The sequence below is a fragment of the Carassius auratus genome, chromosome 1 (genome assembly GCF_003368295.1).
Source record: "Carassius auratus strain Wakin chromosome 1, ASM336829v1, whole genome shotgun sequence".
NCBI lineage: Eukaryota > Metazoa > Chordata > Actinopteri > Cypriniformes > Cyprinidae > Carassius > Carassius auratus.
In genome coordinates this window covers 12543327-12564767 of record NC_039243.1, presented here as the reverse complement: position 1 = coordinate 12564767, position 21441 = coordinate 12543327, and the positions used below count along the sequence as shown (strand labels likewise).

At 37.0% G+C, this 21441-nt stretch overlaps 1 protein-coding gene across 1 annotated transcript; it reads right to left on the bottom strand.

Moving 5' to 3' along the window:
- Nucleotides 1–1267: 1267 nt before the first annotated feature.
- On the bottom strand, nt 1268–18208 carry tubgcp3 (tubulin gamma complex component 3). The gene is made up of 22 exons (XM_026236770.1): nt 17950–18208; nt 17322–17429; nt 16232–16299; nt 16021–16104; nt 15717–15928; nt 14064–14236; nt 13533–13645; nt 12119–12244; nt 11725–11793; nt 11326–11458; nt 10991–11157; nt 9211–9321; nt 8054–8162; nt 7123–7312; nt 6841–6976; nt 6673–6741; nt 5978–6113; nt 5783–5871; nt 5561–5692; nt 5323–5463; nt 3423–3539; nt 1268–2625 (listed from the first exon to the last, which is right to left on the bottom strand). The coding sequence occupies exons 1-22, from the start codon at nt 18023–18025 to the stop codon at nt 2470–2472; spliced, it is 2715 nt and encodes a 904-aa protein (XP_026092555.1). The 5' UTR covers nt 18026–18208; the 3' UTR covers nt 1268–2469.
- Between the last annotated feature and the right edge of the window lie 3233 nt (nt 18209–21441).

Here is a 21441-nt window from a genome sequence, read left to right as displayed (position 1 = left end):
GATGCCATTACTGCGTTTCTGTGGAGAGAACAACTGATAGTCAAAACAAAGGACAAACTCTCGTCAGTAAAGTCATAATTGCATGATAAATCGCATATGATCAAAGGCCACTTACTATATAAACTGCTTTTAGATTAACGTTAAGCTTCCGATAAGAAAAATACTCAGAAGTCAACTAGCAACAAGACCCTACTAGATTAATATAGTAGCCTATAACTGCAATACATGTTACTTCATCTGTGAATGCGCCATTCGGTTTTTAACCGACGTTGTTGATAATATAGACCTGTATACAGTGGTGCTCGTATGTTGCAATGGAAAACGGTCCATACAGCTATTAGTATTAATATTTGACTGCGCACATCAGCTATTAAACAATATCAAGAATTTCAGCGAGCCGTATAAATTAAGCACTGTTTATTTTGTACAGGCTAGGCTAAAAAAGTAACAAAACAAAAACAAAAAACCTTAACAGGATAAAAAAAAGTAAAAAAAAACATTCTCACTTGTGTGATTTTGGAGTCTTCTTGCAATCAGTCAGTCTGTCTGTGCCAGGACAGGTTATAAATTTAGGTTGTTTAGATCAAATGGGATTTTACTGATAAACTTACATTTCAAATGAATATAAGATACATATATTTTTTTTCTTTCTTTAAATAAATAGGCTAATATGTGTAAAATAAGAAAATTTTAAATATTTACCTGCTTTTCCACCAGGTGTAGGGCCCAAATAATATTATTTATTGGTGAAAAACATGAGGTAATAGCTTTTATCTTATTCAAAATATCCCATTACAAATATCCTAGCAAAATATTACAATAAAATAAAATAATTACAAATAGTTGTTTACTCTACTTACTTGAGTGTTGGTTCTATATACTGTTAAACTTATGATACTGTTTGGGTATGAGATAATATTATAAACACTGTAATTTATGCAAATTACTAAATAATAAAATTGACATCAGTGACACATTTAGTTACAGTCCGTTAGAATTAACCAAGCTTTTTATTACAATTATCTTTTCAGCTGTATAGTTTGTAAAGCTTTAAGTTTTATTGTAGCTGTAATTTTAAAGCAATAAATCAGTGCAACAAACTTCAGTGCACCAACTTCCGTTGTTCAGTTGTTAACAATCATTAATATTAAAATTAAGTCCAAAAGCTTAGTAATAAAATATCTTGATCACATTTGAATTTTAATTCATTTGAATTATAAACCACATCTTTACTGATCCATTTAAAACCAAAAGCAAAGTGACCACATTTTTATTTTATATAAAAAGGTTTATTTGTTCGAGAAAAGAATGACAGGATGTTTTTTTTTTTAAATATCATGAACAGTGAAGGCATTTCAAACTCTTTAATGGAAATAGTTTTCCTCTGCTTCACCCTCAAATCCCTGCAACACATTAAAAGATGGATAAAAACACTCTCAGGGACACCTTGCGGACTTTTCCACTGAATATAAGGACAACATTTTTTCAGTCAATTTTCATCTTCACCACAAAAGTGTGCACTACTGGGGAGGAGGGCGAGACAAATTTTCCCCAGCTTTACCAGGCCATTTCCATCATTACATTTCATGAACATGGGTAAGACAAGTAATAGCCACTACAACAGTAAATTATAATCTTGCCCATAATCTTCAGAATAGTAACTTTGTCCTCACAGTAGCAACCTGAGGATCGATAAGATCACACAGCATTGTGGGTAATTGATTTTGCATGTACGAAATGAGGGGAGTCTACAGGATCTTACAGAGGTCATGTAGTTCATTGAAGTGCATGTAATTTAACAGGTCCATTCATATAAATGAAAGAACTGGCTGACATTGAAGCTTTCTCTTTTTGTTTTACACGCAGTAAGAATCACAGCCTGTATGATTACAAACTCAACAACAAAAATATATAATATTTAATAATGAAAATGGACTCAAAAGAGGAAAAAGGTTCCTTCAACACTGATCCAGAACCAGAGGATGCCACAAAAGCACCAGAGAAACTGACTGACTTCACAGCCAGATTTGTCTTTCTTTTTTTTTTTTCATACACAAGATGACAAACAGACTCGCTTGAAAATAATAAAAAAGAAAGAGCACTAGAGGAAAATTTATGTAAATAACAAATAGTCTTAAATATTACCAAAAATGTAAACAAACAATTCTTTACAAAAAACAAAACAAAACAACAACAACTAATATTCACACATGAACTGAAAAATAAGGGGGGAAAAATACAACAGAACTGTGACCTTGTGCTACTGACAATTACACTGTAAATCCACTAGACAGTCAGTTGTGTGTGACTGAAATTATTTGCCGATGACACTGAAATAGGATATTCTATAAACAGTTTCCCTGTTATATGAGTTTCTTACAGAGCGCCAGAAAAGTTCTGAGTAGCCCTATTAATAAACAGTCTCTTGACAGCAACCACATAATGTTACATTTCCCAAAGTCTGCAAGGTCAGATGTTGGAGCTTCGCCTCCCTCTAGTGGCCCCTAGCGAGGGCCGGAGGCGCGGATCACGGGCCTTATAATGCTCATTGAAGTCCAGACGGAAACTGAGGAACTGAAGACTCTCATCCGTCATTAGCAGCCGCAGAAACTCCTGCACTATGCCCTAAAGGACAAGAGAAAGAAGCATCTCTGGGTTATATGAGCTTCAGATGCTTGCTTTTGTACAAAAATGTTGAGCTTACCAGACTCCTAACACTAAACTCACACTTCTATCTCTTGGTATTGCACCTGCCACACAGGGACAACGGATGAAATTCATCTTTAAACTAATAATGTTATTGTACATATACTGTGAACTGTCCCCAAATAAATAAATAATATAATTAAAATAGTTTTAGTGGTATATGATATATAGATTCTAATCGTTATTCATCAACATTATCAGGTTTGAAATAATCAGCATTGGTTCATATTGAAAGCAGATCATATCAGGACTTATTTCAAGTAGCAAATAAGTTAGTTCATATAATATAGGTTATAGTTAGTTAATATCTCCAGTGTTTCCAAAATAATATGTCTTTGTCTTAGTTTACTCAAAATATACTGGATTACATTTATATTAGAATAATATTGCTCTAAAGCAGATACATGTTTTTCAATTATAAAAGGCTAACCAGAAAATGGGCTTTAATCAGAAAATTATATTCATATAAACATGCTTTATTATTATCTAGTATGATATGTGGTAAGTATAAACCACATTCTGCTGTAATTGTAAGAGTAAGAGTCACATTAAGTGTTAGACTGTAGCAGACGTAATGTGTGGATCAGCATAAGATGCTCTACTATACACCATTAAACATGTTCTCTTACGGCATGCTGATCCCTGCTGGTTCAGCATTTTTTCATGCATGCATGAAATTATATTTGGTGAGCATATTAAAGTGTATGATAGGGTACCTGATAGAAGTGTGTGAGCAATCTGAGCTGAGAGCACATTTTTGGTATGGTGTCTTTAAACTCCTGCACACGTCTGTTTTCCTCAGCCTCCTGCTCTGCTGTTACACCCCACTCACCCTGAAACACACAGAAAGTGATGGACATGCTGAACATGGGACTTATCCATAAGGAATGTTCTGGCTTAAAGAAGTCTTGTCTTTTGTGAACTTCAGGTTATTGTAATGGCCATCTTTGTTTTTGATATGGATTTGTTCATTCATTCATTTATTTGATCAAAAATGCAGTAAAAACAGCAATATTGCGAAATATTTCAATTTAAAGAAACTTTTTAAATATAAGATGTAATTTATTCCTGTGATGAAAAACTGGATTTTCAGCTTTGATTACTCCATTGTCTTCAGTGATCCACCAGAAATCATTCTGATATGCTGATTTGCTGCTTAAAAAAACAGTTATATTAATATCAATGGCATTATTATAAAAGAAAACCGTTGTGCTGCTTAATATTTTGGTGATAAATGTTCTATTTTCTAAAAAAAAAAAAAAAAAGAATCCTACACTAGTTATAAGCAATATTTGTCTACATTATTACACTAGAAATAGAAAATCTATGGGGCATTCTGGGAGGTTTTAAAACAGTGGAGATACAATGGTAATATTTTGGTGATGCTGTATGTAATGATGCTATGCTTGTTTGTCACAGGTTCGCAAGGAATAATATATATATATTCACTTCTCAAAATTTGCCAACATTTCTTTTGGACCGCATACAGCATACACTGAATGCGGAAATTAGTGCAATGACGCTTTTGAATCGAAACAATAGATCCCTATGTATGGAGCCGTATATATACGCAAAGAAATAAAGCATTGTGAAAGAAAATTAAAGTATTGGAAAAATAAATGTGCTTTTTGCAAACAAAAATAAAGAATTGCAAAACATAAATGAAACAGCGCGAAAGCAATGATTTTGCAATACATATTTTCCATGGTCATATCTATTAATTTATTTGTGACGCTGCTTTTATTTTGCGTGTCAGTTTATTTTGAGCTTGCGATGCCGTTTTCCTTTGTGCTTAACTTTTCTGCAAGTCTCGATTTGTGGCACTGTTTGACATGGGGGCGGAGTCAAGGGACAGGGGCGTGTACAACATGCCTCCCTGAAAATGACATCATCGGCCCGAGACGCAGCTCACTGATCCAGGTCCTGTCGTGATGAGGAGAGACTTGCAAGTGGATCGTTTCTTTTTATTCACTAGCATTAAAACATTCATGTTTTCGTTTTATTTACTTTATTAACAAACGTATATGTGTATTAGCAGCGTTTGCTCAAGTTAAAGAAGTGGTTACCATGAACACCTGGTGTTTATTTCTCTCAATGTGCACACTAAAATGTGTATTGTTTCATTTGGTTAACTGCAAGCGTTTTACCAGTGTTTGTTTAAAATCGCTTAACATGGGATGACTGTTAAGCGTACTGAAGCGTTTTTTGTTCACTTAAGTTCAGAGTTACTGCTAGTTTTAATGTAAAATAATGCAATTCACTTCATAAACTATAACTTACATCATTAAAGAGGTCTACGACTCAAGTTTGACAACAATCTTAATTTTGTTTTTGTTTTACATAACTACTGGCATTAATTAATAAATGACTGTCATTGTAAGATAAAAAAAAAAAAACAATTGAAGCTCGAGTCTGTTTGGTTTTGTTTTGTCGTGGCCACAAGTTTAATGAAAAAACCTGCGTGAAAAGAGCAACCTGAGGTTATCAGAGATTGATATTTTTAAATATTACTTTTTTTGTATCGCACTCAGTATGAAACGGTCTTAATATCATTACCTATTCAACTTACATTAAATGTGTGGAAAAGAACGGATTTGATTTACTGTCTGTTCATACCATTTCTTCCCTCTGTCTCTTCTTGTCCTCGAATTGGATGCGCAGCTGCAGCTCTTCTAGAGCGGAGCGGTACAGGGTGTCCTGAGCATTCTGGAACTCAATGATCTGATCAAACACTGCACGCAACTGATTCAACAGAGACTGCAAACACACACAGAGGACAACAGAGTTACAGGAATGAGCACGAGTACGAGGGATCACTACAGGTACACAATTACCCGGTGTAAGTGCATCGTACCCTGTTGTTCACATCCAGCAGGCAGCGAGAAATGATGGTGTCCAGGAAAACGTCATGAGCTGCTATGATGTGATCCAGATCCTGAGCCTGCTGGACCTTATTCCACAACTCATCCCAAGAGCACTCCAACACCTAGAGTGACACAAAAACAATATGATAAATAACACGGCTCCAATGTTACGAGGGGAAACAGGAAAAAGATAAACATACAGAAGGACGTACCTCAAATGTGATGTAATACTGCATCTGATGGATGAAGTGAACCATCTCGGAAGCGAGAACGTGACATTGGTGCAGCACACCGGAGAGCTCTGCACAAACACACAGCACACATCTTATCCGTCTGCTGAGAAAGGTTGACCTGGCAAACAGATCAAGTTGGTTTTATAACATCTGGCAGATGAAAATAGCTCTCACCCGGCATGCTCTTCAGCAGTTTGGCGTTACACATCTGTCCCTTCCATATATCTGTGAGGATGTACTCCATTCTTTTGGCCCTCCACAGGAAGTTGAACACTCGCAGGTAGTGGCTCATGCATTCACGGGTGAACACCTGACACAGGTATGACATACACTGTGGTTAGGGATGCACTGATATAAGCATTCTGGCCCTTTTTGATAATTATTTGAAATGTCATGACCGATGACCGATTAATGCCTGATATCTCTGCACATTTTGTCTAAGAATCACTTAAAAACAATCACTTTAAATAATTATTATTTAGATGCACTTGTATTAAACTACTGTATATCAATATGAAACATATTGTCACATACCATATCGCTTATAAAAACGTTGATATATCATACAAACTCAATATATTACCCAGCCCTACTTGGAGGGTCTGGTTCCAAGACCCAGACCAAGACCAGAATGCTAAAAACTATGCAATATATATATTTTTAATGTTTTAGATGTCTCCCAGATCAAAACCAAAATGCATTACGGGCTACCAGTACCGAATAACTTTAAGTGATCAGAAAAATCCTGCTGCATGCAGTGAGTGTGAACTGATGAGGAAAAGTACATCACACACACAATGTCAGAGTGAAAGGATGGAACTTGGATAAGCAAAGTTAACTTTGGCCTAATGCCAAAAGAGTTTATTTACTGTGGCAATGGGCCCCTCAACATGATAGTCCAAACTGAAGACATCCCAACCAGTGTCCCCGGGAGAAACCTGGACAAAAGAGGACATCAGATCCACATTCACAGATGCACAATTAAGTACTGGAATGTACCATCGGCCTGCATTTTTGACTTAGTTCCTTCTATGTACCTCCAGTAGCCGGACGTCGAGCCTCTTGAGTATCTCAGGACTGTCAAACTGGGCATTAGTTGCCCTGACAGCGGTCTCCAGGATACCGGTTAGATTGTGTTGGTAAAGAGTGGTGGCAGCCCTCACCAACTCTGGCCTGAGAGAGAGCGAGAGATAAAGAGAGAACGATGAGTCCAAGAAAAGAGAAAGACTGGTGATGAAATCAAGCACACCCGTGTACAGCTAAAACAGAGACGTCTATGTCACCCGTGAGCGCACACACACACACACACACACACTTACTTGAGGAGGTCCATGAGGTGTCGGATGAAGTCTCCCTGGCCCAGCAGCAGGTATCTCCTCATGGCCTGAAGATGCTCCAGCAGCTGGTAGTTCTTATTCAACACATCCAACAGATACTTACTGGTCTCAAAATAAGCAGCATCAATCTTACTCTGAAAGGCCCCTTCCAGATCAGTGAACAACTCCGTCGCTGAGAAAGAGATGCACAGTGTGAGAAAATTAACAATTTTGGTAAATCCTTTTGGGTCAGGAAGCCAACATCCGCCATGCAGCAAATTATTTCTTGTAGCAGTGATCTTTGTATACATAATTGAAAAAGATTTTACTCATTTTATGTGCAAATAACAATATATTTAAAGAATCTCTTAAGTGACAAAGACTAAAAACTGAAAAAAGAACAAACTTTAACTGTTAAAACCACTAATAACCAACTACAATTAGGCTTAGATTCAAATTAAGTTTGAAACTACAGCTAAATCACCAGGATTGTGTCTTAAAAGTATTACAAAATCAGGGTAAATGTTTTTGCAAGGTTATACAGAGGATATACATGTAAAGACCAAACAGCTTCAATGTCAGAAAAAGTAGAACACAAAGTCAATGCAGAGAGCGAAAGAACTGAAAACACCAGAAAATAAAGAAGCTTCTAGAAACACACTGAAGGACAGAGATGTATGCTAGAGCCTAAGAGCATTGATTAGCCATGCTAGCAAAGTTAAATACAGCCAGGGTCGATTTGGACAACTACACCACAGACAAGTGGTCAAAAACAGCACTTTCCTCCACAACAGATCAATCCTTCGCTCTCCTCTTTCTCCATCCCTCGCTTTCAGCGGGTTATTTAACTATTAACTGCAATTATGGCCACAAATAATCGCATTCGCCAGCATAAACGCCGCTATTTTAAGTGACTGCATTAGCGCTAGCTCACCATCTTTGGGAGAGTCGGTGGATTTGGAAGCGGGCAGGATCTTTCCCGGTGGCGTCCTGTCGTGGCACACCTGATGCAGGAAGTTGATGGATTTGCCAATGAGTAGCACCTTGAGGAGAATAGTAAGGCAGAAAACACATTATAGGCTCATTTCAGTCTGAAAATGAATCACTATTAGTTGATAGTTTGCAGTAAAAAACCAAACTGGATGAAAATGTGAGTGGTGCTTGGCTGTGCAAAACACACATCCTTCCTAGTGTGCACTGGGTGGTTGATCTAGGTCAGGTCCAACATGAGGACAAGTGTGCTATTATTGTACACATTTTACCTAGAAAGCAACAAAATGTGCATACTACTACTAAAGTATTTATAAAAATATACTATATTAATATTATATCATATAAGTATTATATTTAAATATAATTTACTGTTACCGTATATATATATATAATATAATATAATAATGTATAATAAATCTTATACATAAAATACTAAATATTATACACTACTTATTTATACAATTGTATTTTTTGTTATACAAATCTATTAAAACATTAGACAAATATATTGTTATATTATTAAATACTGTATCATTTTAACAGGGATAATATAAGAAATATATAAAATGCATTCTAAGTGTATTACTATATATTATAACACTTTTTGTGTTAATATTTTTATTATATTTTATTTTATAATGTAATATAGCTATTATATTTTTATTTTGTGCGCTCAAATATATTACATAAATAAAATGTAATATACTTCATATTTTATATGTAAAAATATATATGTGTATATATTTGTGTGCTCATTTAATAACTACGTTTTTTTGTGCATGCTCATTTTATCTTCCATTTGTGTCGCTAAGAATTATATAGATGGAGGTCCCAAGACATTTTTAAGGATCAGAATCCTGTACATAAAATCTTATAGTCTTTTGACTAGTGCTGATAAGCAACCATCAAGTAACGATCCATAAAAAAACTGCATTGTGGTGGCAAGTTCTTCACAGAGAAACAGCTCACATTTTTCTTTAAAACATTTGTGTAGGTCTTGTTCTTAGATCAATAACATCTACAATATGCCATCACAGATTTGAACTCAATGCAAAATACATGAGTGCATGATGTACTGTCATGATATAAGTGCTGTACCTTCCTGGCTTGATCCATGGTGATGAAGGAGGGGATCATACTCTTCCTCAGAGAGTACTTGTCATGCCACAGTCGGTCCGTCTTCACTGTTGGGTCTGAGGCTACAAAGAACTAAACACCCGGTTTAATATTCAGATGGAGTTCAGTTTTTTTAAGTTCATATACACACATTCTCTCAATGTTTTCAAAGACAAATAAATGCCCTCCACTGACACAGACAAATGACCTTTCTGTGGTAATTACACAGCTAGAGGGAACAAAAGAACAAGAGCACATCAGAAATGTTCAACACGGCAACTATTACAATGACTACTGCCAAGAATAAAGATGGTGAGCGAAACGAGGAGCTCGTAAACCCTTGGCCCAGGAGGAGAGCAGCGCCGATGGGTGCATTAGTGATATAACCCACTCCATCACCTCCACCTTCAACACTGCTTACACAGTGAAAGAGACCGTTACACTTCAGCGAGGGCCTGATTAAATCCTGTGATTACAGGCAGGAGTGTCTGATTGGTGCCTGTGTGAAGGGGAAGCTGGGAGTTGATTGGGCGATAACTCTTCTACGCCCGACAACTTCAGACTTAGTTGAGTGGGCATAGACTAAGTAAAAAAAGATTCATTGACACCATTTGGTAATGGTGGAGGACAAGGAGAAGTAGATGTGAGAGTGATAGTGGAGAGAAAGAGAGACAGAAGGTCATAGAGAAAGTGGAAGGAGATGGGCCCATTAGCACGCCCTCATCTGTCCTCATCGGAGTATCTGTGTAGGAGACTGTGCTTCACTGTGTCTGGAACAATACATCACACTCAAGTGCAGCCGTTTTCTCAGACACACAACAGTGCACAAGTCAACAGAGGCAATTTGAGGACACTGGCCTGAGTTCAGCTTCAATTATATGGTGGAACAAAGTCCAATAGTTTCATTAAAGTAACATTTTTTTTTATTTAATTAATAACTTTGTATTGATTAAGTGGTATTCTTTAGAACTCCTCCAAATACATACAAAATATAAAAAGTAAGAATGTTAAGGAAAAAAAAAAAAGTAAGCATTTAATGTTTCGTTTTTTACTAAATTTATATATTTATACATATGAATATAAATTAGTGAAGAATAAATATTTGCGTCCACATGTGTGTTATATGCATGTGTATAAATTGCTGAATTAGATTTTTGAATAACTTAATTAAAATGGACAGCCTGAATCAGTGTTTTTGTTAACTGTCAAATATAACTTACATATGAAAAACAAACTTACAAAACTAAATGAAATAAAATGTTGAAGTTGCAGTATTAAACTAAAACACAAATAAAAATAAAATAAAGATAAATATAAAAAAATAAGACCTAATAAATACAAAAAAATGACAAACATCTAAATGACATAAACATAACATAAAAATAAAAGCTCATTCAAATAATTTATAATCACTACAATAGTATACAAACAATACTTAAGTTGAAGGTCTAAAAATGTAATAAAAGTAAAGCTATACAGAAATAAAAAAAAGCGTAATAAAATTGCTGAAATTAAAATGAAAAATCAAAATATAAAAATAAAAGGTCAAGAAATCCTGAAATAACACTGGTCTGAACTGATTCATAGAAGTGAATTGAACTTTTTCAACATTTTATGAAGTTTAAATCAGCGACACTATTAAAAATCGAATAAAAAAAGTAACTGCTCAAGTAATGAATCACAGTCTGGACACATACAAGGATATCTGGGAATGACTTTGCAAAGTCAAGCAATGTGTGTGTGTGTGTGTGCGCATCCTGACCTCATGGTACGTATCTTCAAGCTCCCCGTCGTAGATCCAGCGATACAGGAAGTTAAGAATAGGGTGGGACACCAGACCAAGGATGTGCTGGATCAGCGCTCTCATGTGGGGGTCACCCGTCTTTCCATATGCATGTACAGCTGATGCCAACTCTCCTCCTTTACGCCCTGAGAGAGAAACAAGGGTGAGGCAGATATCTGAAATCAAATCTATGCATTAAATGCACCTTATTACTGTGAAATATAATCAGGATGGTCAGAACATTAATGCTGACTACATTTAACATGTCTTTTGTTGCAGCATGTTCCTCATCAATGAGTTGGATCATAACTAACCTTGGCAGTAGTCCACCAGTGCAGCCAGTGTTTTCAGCCGAACTTTGGGGTCATAGGTCCACACCAGCAGTCTCCTCAGAGTCAGACTGCTCTCCACACTCATGTTTACACCCTGATCCTCTTCCACCTGGAGCTAAACACATATAGACATATACACATGCTTGGTTCTTCCAGTGTGCTTTTCATAACCTGCTTTTGATGCAACCTTCAGAAATTCATTTTATTTCAGACAGGGGACGTAAATTGGCCAAGGCTTCGTGTCAGCTTGATCAAACTATATTATCCCGCAGATTTTTCCAGCTCGGGAACCAGCGGTGGAAAATTCAGGCTTGAGCAAACGAATGTCTCAGGGTCAAACACACATTTTCCCTTGCGCATCAAGTGATGTCCCATACTCACCTGTGCATGAAGAACAGACAACAATCTGTAGTATTCCTTCAGCTCTTGATGCAATGCAGCACAAAAACTCTGAGAATAAAAACAGCAAGCAAAGTGTTACTGAATTTATAGTGTGTGAAATTCAACAATTATTCCTGGCTACAAACTACAGTTAAAAAGTTTTTTCATTTTATTTGATTAAAAATACAGTAAAAACAGTAATATCATATAATTTAAAGGAACTATCTCCTATTTCAATTCATTTTAAAATAAAGCTGAATTTCCAGCATCATTACTCCAGTCTTCAGTATCACATGATCCTTCAGAAGAATTTCAGAGTTGTATTATCTTGCATTATACTATTTGAGTAGGGGTTAAGGTTGCATATGATGTTCATATGTGGCACATTTCCTACCTGTCCGACTAGGCCAAAGGCTCGATCCAAGCTGTGGGAATCTGTATATTTCCGAATCTTATTGTGGAGCCAGCCGAGTTCTGCCAGTCTGCTGCTAGTGTCTCTCAGAGACTTACACAGTGGCACCTAAAGGACAAACCCATCAATTATTTAGTGTCTCACAACATGCAGAGCAGGAGTTTATGAACCCACAATAACAAGAATATGACTGAAATGTATTTTCTTTTTATAATTAAACTTAAATATCTGCTGTAGGAACAGTGTGTAAAATCAGAGTGTGTTTTAGTGTAGGTATGCAATCTGCCCTTGTGACACAGTGGCAGAGACATCTCATCAGTTTGAAGAAAAGGCTTTGGCTAATCTCGACTTTCACTTATTTTGTCTCTTTGGGAACACAAAAACTCTTTAATTGCTTTTAATAAAAGGCCCATTTCTGGTTAAATTTCATATTAAGATTGATTCTATGCTTTATGTAATCATAGAGTGCATGAAAAGTGACACTGACATAGAGGTTTATTTTTAGGTTATTTGAGAGCATTTGTTGTCTAATGGTTTTAGTACTATATATATATATATATATATATATATATATATATATATATATATATATATATATATATATAAATATATATATGTCAAGGCCAGAACAAACACAAACAGCTCTGGCCCATCAGAGTGTCTGTTTATCCAGCTCATCTCACTGGATATAAAAAGCACACTGCTCTTTTCCAAACAAATAGATGCACCATTTTAAAAGTGTCACTTAAAAAGGACACCTGATCGATCAGCTTTTATTCATGGTCAACATCTGCCAGGAATGTAAAAAAAAAGGCCTTGGGAGCATGAATCCACGTGAGTTATAGCTAGAAAGAAGCAGCTGATGGCGAGATCAGTGCTTTTATACTTCCCACTTAAGTTTGTGTACGGTAATATGAAATCACATTACAAGTACTTTTATAAGTGCTATACTAGAACATTCTGCTAATAATTACTTTCCAATCATCTCAGTGAAGCTGAAGTGGTTAAGTAGATAAAAAAGAAGATTAAAAAAAACTTGTGCTATATGCCAAATTAAATAATTAAATAAACAAAAAGGCTTTGTTTATTTTCTTCACAATATAATCAATATGAATGGCTGAGTGATTCATTATGATTAAAATACAACTGCATAGGCTTTTAATGCCATTTAAAAGAGTGCTTCATAAGTACACAACAAGCTTATATTGTGAATATACTCTTGTAAACTTCACACTCCATTCAGAATTGTACATTATTCATGTACGTTGCGTGGTAACCGTGAACAGTCTTGTTACTATAGTTTTATATAGTCTGTGTGTGAGCGAGTGAACAACAAAAATGAAAGCGTAAAAGACAGGACCAGAATGAAAGGAAGATACAGATACCAAAGAATCACCTTTGAATCAATTTTGTAGCAGTTTTCTGGGCTGCACATCTTGATGAACTTTCCATCTATTCCCTGGAAAACATAAAGAATGTCTCGGACGAGAGCATCCTCACCGATCTCAGCTTGGGCCAGAAGAGGAGGTCGAAAAAAAAAGGGAGAATTTTAATTAAAGTGCTGTAAAGGTCACACTGACAAATCTGTCACAGAGAAAGGTGCCATGCGGCTGACTGCATCTTAAAAACCTCTGAAATAGAGAAAATCTCTCTGCACTTAAAGGACCAAAATCAAATGTAAAGGACAATTCATCAACTAGTCATAAGTAGTCCAAAAAAATTACTGAAAAAAATATAACAAGGATTTGTTTATAGAGTGAAACATTTAAACCATCCACTGCATAAAACTCCCAGGCACCAGGCACATTTTTAAACCCTCATTTCTATTTTAAGTTTTAAAATCCTATCCTTATTTATTGTAGTATCTAAATCACACAAGTATTTCCTGAAATGTCCCGAGTATTTCCTTGTTGATGCAGACACTCACCACTGCCATCTCCATCTCGTCTCTGTCTTTGTGGGAGTTTGGATGCCGGACTGGAAGAGGGTCCAGTGGGGGGACGGGGGGCAGCAGCTGCCCCAGAGGGGGAACTGGAGATCGGGAGAGTCCAGGCTAGACGAGACCCTCTCATTGACTCACCAACGGCCTGGGGTCCCGGTCTGAAAATGACATAAGAGCAAAACGTTTATCTGAAAAGTTTATCTGAAAACCTTGTTTCACCCTTAACAGCCAATCTCTACTACAGAAGGTCAAACTCTAGGAAGAAAGAAAGTTTCCATCGTCATTTTACTAAATCCATTTTCACCTCAAACCCCATCTTCTGGAAACCTGTCATTGTTGTCCATTAGCAATACCTGTGGGAATTCACTAATTACTTCTTAATGGTGAGCTTTAACCAAATAATGACACTGAAGTTCAGACACTTTAATGATGCTGTTGGTTTGACAGATTTACTGTGAAATGGATCCAGTATCTTAAGTGCTGCAGGTGCTAGACAGCTGCATTAATAATAGATGAGTGTAGGGCTGGCAGTTCAATTAAACATGCTACAAATACAACAGATGCATTACTGACAAAATACTATATATATATATAAAAAAAAAAATATTATATATATATATATATATATATATATATATATATATATATATATATATATATATATATATATATATGAATGAAGAGAATAAACCTTTATGTTTATGAATGTTGCTGTGCTAAAGCAATAGATGAAACACAATAAAACAATTCACTATAAATAACAGTTATGAAACACTGCAATGTGATGCAACAGTATGCAACTGCTGACAGTAACAATCAGTTTCAATTAATACAATGGGAGCAATATTAGCGTTGCTCATGTTGGGTGTAGACATTGTGCTAAAACAAAAAATCAAACCAACTAGCACCTGCAAACACAATTTACTAGATTTTTAAATAACTTCACTTTAAGCAATGTATAGTAAATGCATGAAGTGAAAACCTCTTTACATGGGACATGATTATTTTCCCTGTAAACAAAAAAAAATTCTTTAAAAAACAAACCAGAAACAGAGAAACGGAACATTGATGGATTGTAGTCAGATTCTACCAATGAACAGGTCAGTGATCTCAAAAGGTCACATCTGCAAAAGTTCTCTGTCTTCAGAGATAGTAATGACTGTTGATCATTTTGATTTCAGGAATATATTACATTTTAAAATATATTGTAATAGACAACAGTTTTCATTTTCAATTGTAGAGATCGGTTTTTAAAAACAAAAAACCTACCAAGCCCATACTTTTGACCGGTTGGGTTTGCATTGGTGTATTTCACAGTGGATGTTGCAGCTGTTCGACAAGAAGATTAAGATAGTTCACCTCAAAAAAAAATTTTTTTTATCCTTCTCACTGTAAATAATGTTCTAAACCTGAATGGATAACTTTCTTCCATTGAACACAAAAAATGGACGAAACACACCAATTTCACTTCCACATGATCACATGACAATAGTATCAGTGTCATTTGACATTACTGATAGCCAAGTTGGTGCAACGTGGTATGTGTGACTTTTTTATGGTACTTTTAGGAGCTTGACAGCCCATGTTCAATGTATGGAAAACAGCATTCACTGAAGTCAATCCATCACTGTCACTCACCCAGTGAGTAGAGATGGAGGGGTCGGTCCAGGCCCATTGATTGAGAATACCCCCATACTGCCGATGCCACTGGTAGCTAAGCTGGAGTTATGGGCAGTCGCAGAGCGCTCTGGGTAGCTGAGCGGGAGACTCTGGGGACGGGCGTAGTAGAACGGGGTGGAGTGGACATCACGGGGCAAAGCCTGGGCAAGCAGAGCTCCATAACTACACACCTATGGAAGGGAAAAAAGAAACTCTGTCTTTTCATTATGTTATTGTGTAGTATCTGCAAAATAGCCGCTAGAGAAACATCTCAGGAACATACAGGAACACGGTTAGACGGCTTCCTTGAGTCCTCACAGAGGCTGAGCAGGAGGTATAAGATGGACCATCTATGTTTCAACACACCCTGTTCACCAGAAACAAATAAATCAACAAATAGAACCATACGGTATGCTGTTCATTATAACTATAGTCTACACGTATCATATGTAACTGGGACATAATAAGGACTCAATGATGAGGTGGATACCGACCTGGGTCTGAAGCTTTCTGTGCAACTCAGAAAAAAGGGCAGCATCTGCTTCCCGACGTTGTTTTAACACTACAATAAATAAGAAAAAAAAAAAAAATTATTTTTGTACTAAAAACTTGTTACTAAAACTTAATTTGAGCCTGAGAGGGTTAATGAATTGTATACAGTCATTCACCAATATACAATGCTATTTCACACACAAATATATAAATAAAAATAAAAATAACAATTATACAGAATCTTTTAAAGTGATATTTGATTAAAAATAATGCCCATTACTATACTTTTTTTATAATAACAACTGCAGAAAAATGAACAATAGGCAAAATAAATGGACAAAGTCTAGAAATCATAAATAACGCAGGAGTGTATCAACTTTGCATAAATGTAATTTGTTTTACATTTGTATAACTGCACTTTTCCACAATCTACAGTTTCAAATTAAGGTTTAAGTGTTGTTTAATAGGCTAAGGAGTAAAGACAGCTAATTCACTGGAATAATTATACATTGTCAGAAAAGTAACAAACAAAACAATAAATATATTAGAATTATTAATGTTTTTGTTGGTCTAGACTTTGAAATGCCTGCTAACTATGATATTTCTGCAGGCAATCTGTCAGCAAATGACATTCACATCTCATCAAAAATCTGACTAAAGCATTTATTGCACAAGTGTTCTTTGCCCCATTCTATACACATTATATTTGGAGATCGCAATCACTCTTATAGATAATAAATCATTTTCCACAAAGCTGTATATAAATGACAATTAAATGCAAATACTGCAATGCAAAAACTATGCAAATAAAGCAAAAATGCTAAAATATCAGGAAATAAAATTAGGTAAAACTGATTAGCAGTCAATCTCTTATTATCACTATAATTTATGGTTGTTTGCATAATTTAATGTCATGCAATGTCATATTTATATTAGAAAGGCAAATATAAATTGGAACTACTATCCTGATCCACCAAACAGATAATAATAAAAAATTCCTAATTGTTAAACCCTTCAGAGCATGTTCTACGAAACCTCCTGAATGCACAACTGCTTTTGAACAACATAAGGACAGGGTTTCAGATTACTCACATTCTTTTTTAATTTTCTCAGACACCAGAAACTCATCCCGTTCAATCGTGGGAGCGTAATTACTCCCGATGACCCGAACTGCATACTGAAACTGATGGGCTACATCAGCTGAGAACAATGACAGAAGATACATAAGCATATCTGATCATATATACAGGCATTAGCTCCTCTTCTGGAAACTGAAAGCATGGATCATAATCTGTTATGTCTACTGTTTCTACAGTCTCTAGGTCCAATGTTGGACTGCTCATGTTCACCAATAAAGTGAAGTGTCTGTTTCTCATCTGATTATGTCTATAGTGGACTCTCTGAGCTGGGTTTCCTTCAGATTAGGGTTGAATTCAAACATGATGTTACATTTGAAAAATGACAGCACCAGTGAGCTGATAAAAGATGAAACAATAGCTCGAGTTCGAAGCATTAAGGTACCATTTGAAACGGGCCCTGTTTTATCCCTGATGTTTCCTCCCTGTCCTCTTACAGCATCTCATCGCTCTTGATCAATCCCGCCTCACACACATTAGCATATCACATCACATTTACACGTCCGTTTACAGCGAAAGTCAAGGCATAGTCCATCACTGCACACACTAATCATGTTTATGACAGATTTGAGATGTGTCTTTACCTTCACTCTTGCCCGTGATCTTACAGCACAGATTCTGCAGAAGCACGTTGGGTGATTTCTGGTCAAGCGTCGCCATTGTGCATGTATATATTACCCTTCGTGCGAGCAGAAACGGTATGTGGTGTGTGTTTAACCGCTGTAGCTTTTCATTTGGTGGATTTCAGCTCCTGGCAACAACAGCGCCATTTTAACGGAACCCGCCGAAAAGCGCCCACACTCGGACGGTCAAGGGAGAACACAGCAGTGGTGCGCAGCGGAGAAACGGCCGGCTGTAGAATAAGACTCAGGAAAAGGTTCCACACGTAACGCCAAATATCATTAAACATGTTGAAAATTGTAATAATAATAATAATAATAATAATTATACTTAATCTACTAATTATATATATATATTTTTATGACTTTCCGCCCAAATCAGTATTGTATATGGTCAGTACTGAAAAGACAATTTTACGCAATTTTTTTTTTTTTTTTTTTTTTTTTTTTACCAAAACACAACAAACGTCAAAAGTCAATCACAGCGCACCATAGACCAACTCTACTTTTGTTCATGATGAAATTGTATTTTATTCCTGTAATTAATTTATAGCAATATGACCCGTTGAATTCATGTTGGAAGCGATGACTGATAAATGTATATAAGCAGAGCCCGTCTACGGAGAGCCTTCCCACTCCCTACTAATTCCTATTGTACCGAATTTTGGTTGCAGTTCCACCAGAGTTCCACTGGGGGCGATCGCCATGAGTGCAAAATTAATGGGAGTCTATGGGGCTAGACGGTTAAATTTGTCGCTTTCACCTGATTGCCGTTGAGAAATCTCAGATCTGATTGTAGGTTTGGCAAGTTCAACATGGGTTATAGGTCGAAAGTTGAATGAACAAGTACTTATGTCCTTTCGATTTCTCACAGGTTGAGTTGTTGTTGCCCATAACATGCTAGCATTCTGCTAATGAACGCTGATTGGTCAGTGAATAGGACTGATTACGACCAGAGATAACGCTTGATGGCATCCAAATCAGAATCAGTGGGATCAGAATGTTAAGGCGGACTTTTATGCACAAGTTTTTCTTTTCAACGCAGCAACTTTTTTTTTTTTTTTTTTGGTTGCTGGCACTTTTATCTGCCTATTGTTATGTATGTGTAACAGAGTTATATACAAAGTGTGTCTCCACTTGCAAATAATGATATATCAAATAATCACATTTACAAATGACTAGATGGAAAAATGTTTATCAGAGCTTCCTATTGGCTGGCTGGTTCTACGTGCTGTGTACGCCCCTGTTGCGTTCGTCAGTTCATTTGTAAAAAGGCCAGTGGTAAGTTGTGTGTTTGGTAGCTCTGAAATTCTGTCTGTTACTGTCTACAAAATGTGTGAGACATCATGAGCAACAGCATGTATTCGATATCAAGACAAGTGCTAGACATTGGGGAAGAGTGTAAAAGATGTTTGTTTTATTTTAGCGTGCCAGCACGAGGAGTGTCGAATATGCTGTAACTGATCAACTCACTCTGTGTTATCCTGTTTTCTCAGGTACAGGTTATGTTGTGGTTTTGTGACAATATAATCCTTCAACAATGTTTAATATTTTTTTTTAATTTTCACTCTCGGTCAGTTCATTTGTAAAAAGGCCAGTGCGTGCCAGCACGAGGAGTGTCGAATATGCTGGAACTGATCAACTCACTCTGTGTTATCCTGTTTTCTCAGTGAATAAAAAAAACAAAGGCTGGGAGAAGAGTTTGGTTTTCACGAGCTTTATTGATACACAACACAACGCAGAAAAGATTAAAAGAAAAGACCAGTTACATTGGTGCCGTGATCGGTCTTTCTAAGCACCTGTGTCGGACGCGCAACGTCAGGCGGAACCCGGCATTGGCGTGCAGCTGAAACGTGAAAATCTGTGCACGCGGACGTCGGGGGATCGTCGCGAGGCGGAAGTCGGAGGATCGGCGCGAGGCGGACGTCGGGGGATCGTCGCGAGGCGGAAGTCGGAGGATCGGCGCGAGGCGGACGTCGGGGGATCGTCGCGAGGCGGAAGTCGGAGGATCGGCGCGAGGCGGACGTCGGAGGATCGTCGCGAGGCGGACGTCGGGGGATCGGCGTGTGGCGATACTTTGGAGCTTCTGTGCACAGAGGACTTGAGGCGATCGAAACAAAGTTCAGAGTTTGACACGGGTGGAGCTTGGAAGTGAAGACGAGGTGGTTGCTTGCACTACTACATGAATACAGGCACTGAATTGAGTATATATATATTTTTTTAGGTTTATACAAAATTGAATTGCTATACTTATTCTCTGAAATATTTCTGGGTTCAGTTACTAGTAGTGTGATTTTTGGAAAGACATGGAAAAGTATAACACACCAGGCCTGGGCAGAGGGAGAGGGGTGTACCAGACTGATGTAACATTTTCTGTGGATAGAGGGCTTACTGGCTATCCACTTACTTCCACACCATGTGTAGCTTTTCAAAATTGTGGAGAAACTCTCAAAACTGATCAGTCCGGGGGTAATATGGCAGATAGGACTGCATTAGGGACTTCTACTGAAGGGGGCAGTATTCCTGTAGATATGTTGGTCACTGTTGTGAAACAAATAGGTCAATCCATCAGTGAAAATATTGTATCTTGTTTGGAATCAAGAGTGTTGGGAGGTGGGGAAGGATTCAGAGCTGAACAACCTGGCAGTAGCATACTCTCTGGAACACAAAACCTGAAGCTGGTATTACAGTCTGATGTTAAAGAGCCAGCATACTATCGAGGGGATGGTTCTGATAAATGCACAGTGTATGAATGGGTGGAATTGATGTCAGTATACTTGCGTAAGCGTGAGTATAGCCAAGAATGTCAGGCTGAAGAGGTTTTGGGCCGATTAATGGGGAGGGCACGGGACGTTGTTAAAATAGCTTTACGCAACTACGCAAAAACTGACCTGACTAATGGCCCTGGACCTATTTTTGACATCCTGAAGCAACATTTTGGTGAAACTGTGCACTCTGCTATGCCCTTAGCTGATTTTTATGCTACACTGCCCTTAAAAGGAGAAAGTCCATTTGATTATTGGATAAGGTTAAACAGGGCAATTGATGTAGCAGAGGACTGCTTGAAAAGACAAGGGAAGAAACTTGATAATCCATCTCAGGAGGTGACCGTTATGTTTGTTAGACATTGCCCAGATCCCCAATTGCAGCTGATTTTCAGATGTAAACCCCAGCAACATTGGACAGCTGCTGAAGTGCAAGAAAGGTTGGATGAATTTCAAAGGGAAAACAAGTATACACGAAATCAGTTATCATGTTTAGCTCAGAAACAAGAAACTGTATTGCATGTTTTACCTACTGCTCATGATGAAGTTAGCAATAATGAGGTATCAGTAGTCAAGTGTAATGCTCCTCAAGTACAGCAGTCTTTTGCTTGCAGTTCTGTCGAATCCTTAGAGCGGCTGATCACACGACTGGAACATGTGTTGGAAAGAGTTCCAAGTGAGATGACAAAAC

Excerpts from the sequence above, each read along its gene's own strand:
- tubgcp3 (XM_026236770.1), bottom strand. The coding sequence starts at position 18,025 with ATGGCGACGCTTGACCAGAAATCACCCAACGTGCTTCTGCAGAATCTG. Across the intron at positions 11,158-11,325 it reads ACTGGTGGACTACTGCCAAG|GGCGTAAAGGAGGAGAGTTG; the intron begins GTTAGTTATGAT and ends TTTCTCTCTCAG. Across the intron at positions 9,322-10,990 it reads TTGAAGATACGTACCATGAG|TTCTTTGTAGCCTCAGACCC; the intron begins GTCAGGATGCGC and ends CCGGGTGTTTAG.